Source organism: Acartia tonsa, chromosome 1 (assembly GCF_053477335.1).
Source record: "Acartia tonsa isolate MP-2025a chromosome 1, ASM5347733v1, whole genome shotgun sequence".
NCBI classification, from domain to species: domain Eukaryota; kingdom Metazoa; phylum Arthropoda; class Copepoda; order Calanoida; family Acartiidae; genus Acartia; species Acartia tonsa.
Window position 1 is genome coordinate 26,852,733 of NC_137260.1, and position 12,522 is coordinate 26,865,254.

The 12,522-nt window shown below is 33.3% G+C and overlaps 1 protein-coding gene and 1 long non-coding RNA gene across 2 annotated transcripts; one reads left to right on the top strand and one right to left on the bottom strand.

The window, feature by feature from the left end:
* Positions 1-1,402: 1,402 nt before the first annotated feature.
* Positions 1,403-4,705, bottom strand: Calr (calreticulin). Its single transcript, XM_080156776.1, has 4 exons — positions 4,076-4,705; positions 3,551-3,920; positions 3,217-3,404; positions 1,403-2,966 (listed from the first exon to the last, which is right to left on the bottom strand). Exons 1-4 carry the CDS (start codon positions 4,168-4,170, stop codon positions 2,387-2,389), a joined length of 1,233 nt encoding a protein of 410 aa, XP_080012902.1. The 5' UTR covers positions 4,171-4,705; the 3' UTR covers positions 1,403-2,386.
* Positions 4,706-5,206: 501 nt separating this feature from the next.
* Positions 5,207-6,506, top strand: LOC145316419 (uncharacterized). Its single transcript, XR_013878495.1, has 3 exons — positions 5,207-5,415; positions 5,769-5,896; positions 6,290-6,506. It is a non-coding gene; the product is annotated as an uncharacterized LOC145316419 (long non-coding RNA).
* Positions 6,507-12,522: the final 6,016 nt, after the last annotated feature.

Here is a 12,522-nt window from a genome sequence, read left to right on the forward strand (position 1 = left end):
TTATTAAAATTCCGGAAAACTTTTATAGCCTACTGCCTAACCAATAATGTTTTGTATAATGTAGCATTTAAAATATTTAAAAAGTGCCTCAAAGATTCTCTAGATTTAAAACATAAAAGTTTAGCAAATTTAGGAAATATCAACTATCATATCTTAATTCAAATTGTAAATCTGAATATATTGTAGAAATTAAATAAATCTTGATCAAAAATTATTTAGTTTAATCTTGGTAAAAAAACTTATAACCAAGACTTCTACTAAGACTTTTGATATGAAAAAAAAGGATGCCAACGTGCACTAGCTCTGACATCAGAAGGTAGAACTAACGAACATAAACACTATAGTGCAAAATAATTTTGAAGAAATGAATGTAGAGATGCTTTGCTTAAACTATTGCACCGTGTTGTCCAATGAAATATTGTTACAAAATCAGATGAAAGGATCATAAGATCACGAAAAAATTGGTATAAAAATTTCAAAAATAATTTAAATAGACGTACGGACTTGCATGTATTAATTACAGAGTTGATACGCTTTCTAAATCTACCTAAATGTTACAGGAATCATAATCTAAAATTTGAAACCGATAGGACAATTCCGACATGTCTCGATTTAAAGTTTACAGAAAGTCAAAATTATTCACGAAACCTTACACCTCAAAATATAATATTGAACAAAATTTGTTCCAAGAAAATGGAAGTCTTCACGATTTCGAAATAAAACTATTTTTGTCCCGAGTTGCACCACAAACTAACATAACCAATAGAAAAACTAGAATAGTTATTTCTTTCATCGTATTATAAACGGCTTTCCGCGGATATAGAATGTACAATTTTAAGATTAAAAGAATTTTTTTTTAGCCCCGAGGTGCCGAAGGCACGGGCTAAAAAACTGGTTTTAATCTTATGATTGTACATTTTTAAATTCTTAGAAAGCTGGATATAATATGATGTTTGACATAGTTTTTTCGTATGGATGAGAACCGGTTCCTATCCACCGGATTCGAATGAATACGAGGAATTAATTTCGTATGCTTTTAACCGAAAAAATATGAAGATATGCAAAATTGAAGAAACTGTGACATACTTTTTGTAGATTGTTTAAGGTCCAACGTGTAAACCGAAGAATTTAAACGCTAATTAAACCGCCGCCGCTAAAAACTAAAATATGAATGTAAAGCTTTCCTTTAAAACAAAGAACTACAGCAGTTAGGAAACTGTATAATTGAGACATAATTATTGAAACAGAAAGTAATGTTCTTCCGTTAAACTGCGATGTTGCATCTTCAGTTTTTTTTTTTTGAAGATATGGAATACGTACGGAAGAGTAGCGTCGCGTCGATTTAATCTCAATCCTTAAACTCCATAATTCTATCCTAACAAAGTAAAAAAGAAACATCATATTTACATAACAAGAATTTATTCCACTTCTTTGACAAGGCAGAATAAAATTACACAGCACTAATGTAATAGTAATAATAATAATAATTAACCAATAAGAATCACAAATATAAATTTAAAAAGTGAGAATGAGTGCAGATTATTAAGAAAGTCCCTTAAAAGTTTTGATAATAATTAAAAAGCTTTATCAGGACTTTAGTTAAAATCCCCCAGTTAAAAAAACAAATAAATATTTTGACCCCAATAAAAAAGTTCAGTGCATAGATGAGCGGATAATATTTTGTATTACATTGCAGTACAAAATAATAATCAGCTTGGAAACCACTCTGGATAGGGGAACTAAATACATAATGCTACATTCAGAGAGAGGAATCACAGATTTTACCATTTTCATAAGGTTTATAGTTACAAAATTCATTATTATAAGTGTCATTTTTGTTTATTTGAAACTGTAAAAAGAATGCTTTGTAAACTTAACCATTATGAATATTGTATAATTGTACTGGAAATGCCGTTTAATATATTATTGTTGTTGTATGATATTAAATACAGAATTAGTTATTTTTCTTGCAACTCATTCGGATTCAGAAATGAAAAACAAAAATGAATATTAAATTGCAAAACAACGCAGCATAAAACTAGTTCCTGCTATTTTGAAAAAGTAATAAAAATTTATCTGCCGTTGTTTATTTGTGTTAAAAATCACTGGATGAAATTCATGTGAGTCCTGGCTTTTTTGAGATTGTGATAATGTTATCACAATTATTATTGTCAATATCAAGGATATCCTAAGGAAATCCCTTTTTATAGTTGCACCTTTAATTTCCTAGGTCTCACGCCTAGTTATATTTCAAATGTATTTTATAATGGAATGATGTTTGGATATTTTTTAAAGCAAACATTTGAAATAAAACTGAGCAGCTCGAGATCAAAAAGTTGTCATTGTCTGACAGATGACTGATCAGCTGTTATCAAAATACTGCAGTTTACAACTCATCGTGATCAATCTCATTGTCTCCAGTCTCGTCTGGAATGTCAACCTCCTCGTCATCAAGATCATCGGCGTCTTCGTCATCCTCATCAACCTCGTTGGCAGAGGCGCTCTTAGCCTCCTCCTCGGCCTTCTTCCTCTCCTCCTCATCCTGAGCATCCTTCATGGCCTTCTCAGCATCCTTGGTGGCGCCCCAGTGGTCCTCGGCGTGCTTCTTGGCCTCAGCAACGTCATCAGTAATGATAAAGTTATCGAAGATAGTTCCGGATTTCACCTGCCACAAGTCAAGACCAACCTTGCAGAATTCATCATATTTACCAAGATCCTTAGCCTCATCAGCGTTGTACTCAGGGTTGTCAATCTCGGGATGGACCCAGGCGCCCTTGTAGGCAGGGTTGTCGATCTGACGGGGCTTCCACTCGCCCTTGTACTCAGGGTTGTCAATCATGGGAGGCTCCCACTCTCCGTCCATGTCATCGTCCCAATCCTCGGGCTTGGTGGCGTCAGGGTCGGGGATATGCTCAGCTTTGTCCCAGTCCTCGGGCTTGGAATCCTCAGGATCGTCAATCTTGGCTCTGAAATTATATACAAAATTTAAAGAAAGTTTCAATTAAACCTGTATTTGTATATCATTTCTTGATGTCTAAGTAAAATTACGCTTGTCAAGGTTTTTCTTCAAATTTAAAAAAATAATTTTACAATTTTACTAGGACTATACAAACAAAAACTTTAAAAATGCTTAAAATACAGTAATGTTAGTTAAAAAAAACTACACTTTATTAAACTAGATATATTGCTTTCTAAAACATTAACAAAAATCTTCACCTATCATCCCAATCCTCGGGCTTCTTGGCCTCAGGATCCTTGATCTTCTTAGGTGGAAGGAAGTCCCAGTCATCCTCGAGGCTGCCGGATTCGACCTTCTCATTGTCAATCAGAACCTCGTATGTGCCGTCGGGTTGAACAACCAGGGTGTACAAGTGGGAGAATACGTCATCCTTGCATCTGATGTCCTAAAAATAAGGTTTCTATTTAAAGGTCTAAAGATTTGTAAGTCACTTGTAACATTTTCAAGCGACACTATTATTTTTACAAAATCAAAAAAAAGAATATTAAAAAGTTTTTATTTGACATATAACAAAATTAGAATGGATCTTACCTTCTTGACCAAATGATTCTTTCCCTTGTGGCTGAAGATCACATGAACCTTCTTAGTTCCAGGTCCACAGATATCAGGACCAAACATAATATTGTAGGGAGACTCTCCATGCATGTCCTTCTGGTCCATACCACAATCGAAGAGCTTGACATATCCACCTCCGCAGTCGATGTTCTGCTCGTGCTTCACAGAGAACTGGATGACCAGAGGCTTGTCCTTGTTGGAGACAGGGGTGTGCTTGGCAGAGATGGCATAGAACTTGGCGTCCTGAGAGGTCTGGAGACCCTTGTCCTTCTCCTTGTCTCCGTAGAACTTGCCAGAGCTCACGATGAACTGACCAAGGTCGTCCTTGTGCTCGGACTGCACCCATCTAAAATTATTAAAAAATTGAAATCATATAAATTTATTAGTTTTTATTTTTATATTGCCAATTATTGCTTAAGTCAACACTATATACTGCTAAAGTACTCTTAAAAATTAAGATGCTTATCTATCTCTGGCACATTATTATTACAATATGTATACCTTGATTCCCAGGCATCACCATCGCTGAAAGTTTCCTCAAAGAAAATTTCCGCCGCAGCGGCGCCCAACAAGGCGAGCAGTAACACCACCTTCATTTTGTTTAGTCCAAGCAAGTCTGAAATGCAATTAGAAATTTATAAAAATTAGATTATTCAGCAATTATCTTTAAGATACAAACCTTGAGTAGTAAAGCACAAACGAATTTAAAGATATTCTAAAGAGAAAAAGTGAGCTATAGAACAGTTATCAAGTAGTTATAAGAACAAGATCAGTAAAAGAAGACTTTATACCTAGAGAAAAGAATTAAAATCTCATCAAATGATAAAAAATAATTATTTTCTAAACGTGGCTGAATTAAATAGTAGCTAAGAAACTAAAAATTAATAGAAAACTTTGTGGAATTAACAAAACTTTCTAAAATACAGGTTAACTGTAAAGTTTCACTTATCAGATTTACCGGCTAAGATATAAAATTTAAGTAAAATTATACGTTTCTAACTAAAGTTTATTAATATAAAATTAATATAGCTTGAAATAACTGCTTATATACTTGAAATATAATTTAAACTGATTATAACTTCCGCAGTCAAAGATATATTAAAGAATGTTAACCAGCTCTATTTGTTGTAATACTTGCGGAACCCTAATCTATAATACGGGAAAGGCAGGCAAGTGTAGCATTCTCATTGGTCCAAGTCATTACACACGGAGGATTCCTATTGGTCCAGCACACACAACAGATAGCAGACTACCACTCAATTCTCATTGGTCCAAATATTAACAACGCACAGTTTTTTAAAGATTTTATAAAATTATCTCTCTTGTGAACTAATTTTTAAAAATCTTTTTTTCTGCAAGAAAAAAATTTTTTAACTGAAACAAATTACACTTTATGGTTTTATTTTAAATTTTCAAAACGACGGACTTTAAATGTATGACAATTTTTAAAATTCCATGCCACTAGCAGACAAACGGAGGCTTGCCATTGGTCCAAATTTTTGTATAACACACCGGCTAATAGCAGACAAACACACAAAAATAAACAAACAAATATACAGGACAAGTGTGTGTGTGTGTGTATAGCAAATGATGAGTTGTCTTGTGTAAAAATGAAAGGAAGGCCTAAACTAAAGGTCGGTTCTTAAAACACCGTGTGAGTAAGCTGTGATCACGCATGAATTTAGTCACCCCTATCTCACCCCTGATTTCGATTTCGTAGGTGTGATGGAAATTGCTCACACGTAGCCGTTCTATAAACATACGTGTGGTGTGACTGCTAGGTGTGAAACAACAACATACGGGTGACAAGATTTTAGCTGTCAACAACAATGTGTACACCGGTAACAACAACACTTTTGTATCAACTTCTGCTCAACTTTAGAAGTCAAACTTACAATAAGCCATAGAATTCATTTTATAAATCCGCGTAAAATTTTTTATTTACGAATGTCGTCTTCCAAAAACAAAAAAATTTTCAATCGTTAGCTGACTAGCACGGAAACAACACGCATTTGAAGCTCGTCATTTTCTTAAGTTTTAAAATTGTAAAGCGGGTTGTTGATTGTTTTTTAATTAACAGATTAACTCTAATGTTTAATTATAATTAAATACCTACTGTTTTTATTTTTAATATTATTTGTGAAAAATAAATTTTAGGTATAATTTGGAGGTTTAAACAATATTTTTATTTCAGACTGAATGAAGTTCATTTGTTGACAGATTGTTTCTCTCGTGGAATTTGGGGACAGAACTATGAAAGCTAATGTTTATATGGTTGGGAAGCAAACATCAAATCATACAAATTGCAATATATTTATTCAGGTATTTTATCACATTTTTCTAAAATCTAAACCCTATACTTTCATTTTTAGATGTCATTTTTTTATTTAAATATTAAGTAAAATATTTCAGTTCTTAATTTAACCTTCCAGTGTTACTCTGACCTCAGAATGTAGGGCTTTCGCCCTTCATTGTAAATTAGGAAAATTATAATGTACTTATGCCATTATAAAAATAATTTATTATAACTGGCCCAAAACCTTCCATGGATATCACAATCTTAATAAAAAAATTTCCTTATATAATACGATAATAATGTTATTTAAATTGTTACAATCTCTTTTTTTTCAATAGGTATTATGTATTTTAAGTACCTATGTAAACACCTGATCTACTTGACAATATTTTAATTTTAAAGTTAATCTTTTTGTTAAGGACTTTGGATGTCAGAGGAGGAGGACAGGATTGTTAATTCCCATCCCCAGTTAACGAGATTTCCAAGAATTATTCTGATAATAAGCCACCTTGACAACCTTAAAAGTAGTGGCTACACTTAGAAACAAAAATAATACCATATTTGTTCACTTACATTCTATATTATTTTCATAAATGTTTTAATTGTTGTGCTTAAATTAATAAAATTAAGTCTGAATTTTTCATTACTTTTATTATTGGTAAATCTTAATAATATTTCAACATCAATTCTTGTTTTTAGAAGCTTAGTTTCTGTACCAATTACCTATAGTGTATGAAAGTACATGCCTAAATTCATTATTAGAAAGATAACCGTACGGACTGACAAACATAAAATTAATAAATTTAAAGAATTCAAGGTACTATTGTGCTAAAGCGTGTTGACGGATTTGATTCTTTACCTAAACCGCGTTATAAGATATCAATAGGTTTATCTACTGCTGCAATCAATTGGTTAGTTGCCTGTAAATGATAAGAAGAATAAAAAAGCTACAGGACCAATTTTTATTTTAAATTTCGTCTGTTAAGGTTGGACATCTGTCATATTACGTTTTTTTCTCCAGATATAAAGTACTAGCGGCCGCCAGGGAGAGAGGGGACTATGGGCTGTTAATCACACTAGTCCCCAAGGTCTTACAATAACGTTTTTTTATTCGTTGGCTAAACAAATTTGGGGACTTTTTGATTTTAATTGGTTGTATTATAAAGTTGTGTGTCCTAACGTTTCAACCACTAATTGTAATCTACAGAAGTGGTAATTTTGTGTATCATCAATGTGGATTTACATCAATTTATTGGCCATTGCCTTATCCCTTTAGATCCCTCAGCAGCCGCACACAAAGCATTTATAACGTTTTCTTATTCGTTGGCTCAACAACTTTGGGGACTTTAATTGGTTGTATCATAAAGTTGTGTGTCCAAACGTTTCAACCACTAATTAGATCTACAGAATGGGTAATTTTGTGCATTATCCATCGGGATTTACATCAATTTTTTGGCCATTGCCTTATCTGTTTAGATCCCTGAGCGTCTGCACACAAAGTATTTATAACGTTTTCTATTCGTCTGCTTAACAACTTTGGGGACTTCAATTGATTTTAATTGGTTGAATTATGAAGATGTGTGTCTAAACGTTTCACCCAATAATTTTAATCTACAGAAGGGGTAATTTTGTGTATCATGAATGGGGATTTACATAAATTTAATTACCATTTTCTTATCCATTTAGATCCCTGAGCGGCTGCACACAAAGCATTTATATGGTATGGCCTAAAACCATGCAAATAAGTTGTAAGATTTGCCTGTTAATTTTCCCTTCAATTGTAACGACATTGTATGCTGAGAGAGATGGGGACAATGGTCTGTTTATTATACCAGTCCCCAAAGTTTTATAATAATGTTTTCTTATTCGTTGGCTTTACACTAATGGGACTCTTGTTAAATTTTTAATAGTTTTTTTTTATTAAATTGAGTGTTCAAACGTTTCAACCACTAATTTCAATATACATAAGGGGTAATTTTATGCATAATCATAGGGGATATACATAAATTTATTAACTATTGTCTTATCCCTTGAGATCCCTGCATTGCACGTCTTGCTATGCCGTCTGTAGGTATGATGCAGTTTGATACAAATATAATACATAAAATAAAAGAAATGCAGATATTTTGGCAGATTATTTTTTTTATATTTTTTATACATACATAAGATATTATAAATACTTAAAGGAACCAAATATGACTTCATATAAAATATTAAAAGTTCTTTAATATATCCGAAACCGATTTTTTCTTTGATAAAACTGTTATGGGTTGTAATAAAAAATGTTCTATTTTTGGCAGGTTTTACTGCAATAGCTTTCACCATCATTTGCAATTATAATTTGTAAAGCATTATCCACTATATATTTTTAGGATGTATCTAATCTCGATTTTAGCTTTTTTTCACTTGATAATTAGAGTTTGTAAATCTCCATTTATAATCCACAATGTTGTCTTCTTCATTATTCACCTTCTTACTGCAAATTATCTGAAATTATTCATAAAATCATAATTAGGTTAAACATTTAAATAAACATAGAAAAAAATGATAAATCAAATATTCGTCCTTTGTGTATATGTTCGCTTCGCTTCGCTTCGTCTCGTCTGTTTGTTTATTTACGTTTCTTCTGTTTATTTTTTTTGTAATTGTCTGCTAGATATGAGAGGAAAGCCCTTCTTATGCGCAATGCCGCATTTTTATTGAAAATTTCCATGCTGGACCTGTGATTAAGCTGTTTTCAGCTGCGACAGCATAGTGTGATGAAAATCTTCTCACACGAAAACGTGTGAATCCAAAATAGGGGTGATTGACGTCATAGGTGTGACTTGAAGGTGTGATTGCGTATGGTGTGAGTTGACTAAAGAACGACACGTGTGATCGTCACACCTACGCCACCTGTGATTAAGCTGTCGAAGGTGTGACAAATAGGTTTACAGAACTGAGCTTAAGTTCCCCTCTTGTGCATAAATCAATACATTGCACCCTCCCTGTAAAGATTGGAATGTGTTACCCACCAGGGATAGAAAAAAAAAGACTGCTATATATATTAATCCACACCCCTTTCTTTTATGCAATGTTTGCGTGGTATATTACAATTTTTAACCTTGGAATTGGATGAAGAATATTATTTAAGTAGTCATATGATGTATCCCTGCACCCTGATTTTATTTTTCTGATTGTGGGGGAAGATTGGTAAGGGATGAATAGATTAAGAGAAAATTCTGGAAAAATGACTTGTTTTTTCATCAATTATAAATTGCTGTAAGGTTGGTATATGATGCTTTCATGTTTGACATTTCCCATGGTAGCGAGAAAATTTAACAATATTGTATAGATTTCAAACATTAAACTTTTTTACTAGAAGGACGATTTTACTAAGGCAGATATACAGCTATTTAAGGGTTAAATTTAGGACAAACTAAAACAATGCATTCTAAACTCTAACGTGATTTCTTTTGTTGGAAGAACACAACATAAACTAGTTGACGGACAGACATCGACTTGTTGAGAAGCTTTCCTTAACATTGCTTTCACATTTAATTACGAAAAAAGCCTTTACATAAAATGTAAGATATTGATTTTCCATCACTTCAAGGGCAGCAGGACTTGCTGTTATTAATGGTACTCTTCAAATATGCTCATAATTTGGAATATTTTTTTTCTTTTTGTGTTGGTTGCTTAATTTATAAGGTATTAAAACGAGCGGTAGAAATGAGGACTTCAAAGATTAGATTACAAGACCTGAAAATGCACCAAATTTTTTTATGGTCCACAAAAAATTTAGCCAGTAAAAATAAAGTCCAATGGTACGTATGGGTCAATACATTCATCCATGGTCAGGGGAGGGTATCGTTATGTTAGCCAGCTGCTTAAAGAAACAATTTAAATGGGTTATGCGAGAATCTCTCACATTAGACCCACTGGGCCACGTATTATATACGTAGGCCGACTCAAGATGCAAAATTTTTTGGCGCGCTATTTTAACCCATTCTATTCATAAATATAAGACTATTGATACCTTTAAAAGTGTTCTCAGACTATTTTTTCAGCAATATGTCAAATTCGAATTTCATAAAAAAGGGGAAGGTTCCCCCCTAGGGGTGAAATTTTTTTTTCTTTCAAACCATGGCTTTATACACCTTCCTGAATTCGTCTTGAAGAGTACATTAAGAATCAACAAACGTTTTTTAAAAATATTAATCCCAGAAAAAGTTATCCTCAAATAACCGTCAAAATCACCTGATTTTGCTAAAATGGCCAAAATTGTTAGTTTTTTGAGAATAGCTCTTGCTATGATCAAAATATTTTAAAATCGTTTTTTGATCCTTAATGTACTCTTCAAGACGAATTCAGGAAGGTGTATAAAGCCATGGTTTGAAAGAAAAAAAAAATTCACCCCCAGGGGGGAACCTTCCCCTTTTTTATGAAAATCGAATTTGACATATTGCTGAAAAAAAGCTACCAGAACACTATTTTTGGTATCATTAGTCTTTATATCATAAAAGAAATGGGTTGAAATAGCGCGCCCATTGAATTTAAAAAAAAAAAAAGTGGTAATTCTGAGTCGGTGTAATATACAGGGTGCGTCACATAAATCGGGACATTTTGTAATTTTTAAAGAAATGAACATAAAACCGTCAATTTTAAAGATTTTATTGAATTTTAAAAACTGGGAAGCAAAATAGGTATATGACTAGTAGATTATTCAATAAAATCGCCGCCAGCCTCAATCACCGTCTCTACCCGCCTCCTCAACCGCCGGCAGGTCCAGGTTAAAATGTACCTGTCCAAGCTGGCGTAGTTCTCCTTGATAGTGGCAATGAGGGAGGTCTTTTTGGTATGGGCACGTCTATTGGTGCATGCTTCAAAGTAGCCCTAGGCCCAAAAGTCCATTGAATTAAGATCGGGCTACTGGGAGGCCACATTTCCTTAGGATCATGAGTACCCGCCAAATTGACAAAATCCATGTTTTTGCTCTCATTTGGGCTAGGATTTAGCTACAGTAGACTTTAAGTACTCAAAATGCGTGTCTCGATAAGCTTAAGACACACAAAAAATTTTGGGTCAAATTTCCAACTCCTTCCCTGTCGGGCCCTACTGTTTGTGATTTCTTAAGGCTCAAAATCTTGAAAAATCGACCTCATTTCGGCTAGGATTGAGCTAAAATGGATTCAAAATGTGTGTCTCAATGAGCCTAAGACACCCACAAAATTTGGGGTCAAGATTCCAACTCCTTCCCTGTCGGACCCTACGTTTTGTGATTTTGCGCACCTAACCACCGGCGCATTTGGAATCTGCCTTGTTGAATATATACGCGTCCAGCTCGGTGTACACGTCCATCTTCGTCCAAAGATTTTTTTGTGCTAAAAGGTCATTACCTAAGCTTTCTATAGTGGGGTCAAACGTCCTGATTGGTCAAGTAGTTTTCGCGCTATGGCCGTTTAAAAAAAATGTCCCGATTTATGTGACGCACCCTGTATGTACACTATCTTTAATACAAATTTGGATTAAGTTCAACGAAATCTATCTGTCCTCCTAAATCTTAATTTTTGGAAATTTGTGAGTGAAACTTTTTTAGAGGCTAGGGGCGAAACCAATAATGCATGCATAAAAGGAATAATTTAAGAGCAGGAAACTTGTACTGAGTTGAAATGACATTATTTATCTGCTTACAGAATTAGTAGTGGAAAAGCCTCGCTATTAAAATAAATTTAGTGTAACAATTCAGCGAGTGTGTGTGCTGTAAAACATAACAAAATCGATTATCCAATTAAGTAACGTGTACGTGTGTTATTATACTTTTCATGAATACTAACACTCCAAACTGAACTATTATTCGGAGATATCATATGATAGTCTTGTATGATAGTAATGTGTATTAATTTGTTTTCTATCCCGTCTTTTCTCATTTTTAAACGCGAAGCTTTTCTATAATTAGTGTTGGTCCCTCCGTCCGTCCGTTACAGTTAAATCATTTCGTTAATTTAAACAAGTTAGAATTGTCCTATGAATTTCAAACATAGCATGCTGATTCCTATAACAGTTAGGTACGCCTTAAAAGCGCAGAAACTCTATAATCGTTACCAGGAAGTCCGTACGTCCATTTAAAACAAGCAAATTTTTTAATTTTTTGACAAATTTTTTAATGTTAAGATTATCCTATTTATCTGATTTTTTTAATACTGATTCCTATTACAACAAGGTATAATGTTATAAGCGAAGCATCTCTATAATCAAGTCCTAAAAACGTCAGTCCTTTAACAGTAACATGTATTTTATCAGTTTTGCAACAAATTTACTTACAATGTTGTATAGACATACCATGCATACATATTCTGTTTATTCAGATCTGACACTCTACGTTCGTTTTTCCTTTTATTTCAGAGATTCGCTTTTATGGATGTTGTCATCCTTGTTTAGAATTCAATAATACTTACATAAAAATCAAAATCCTTAATATGAACCTAATAAAAGTGTCGGACTGAATATGACGTAAAAAAATTAGCCAATGAGAGGCCTCTATATATTTTACCATTGGTCAATAATGGCCTCTCATTGGCTAATTTTTTTACGTCATAATCAGTCCGACACTATTACTAGGTTCCCTTAATATCTAATATCCCTGCTTGCAAAACATTCAACTAAACAACAA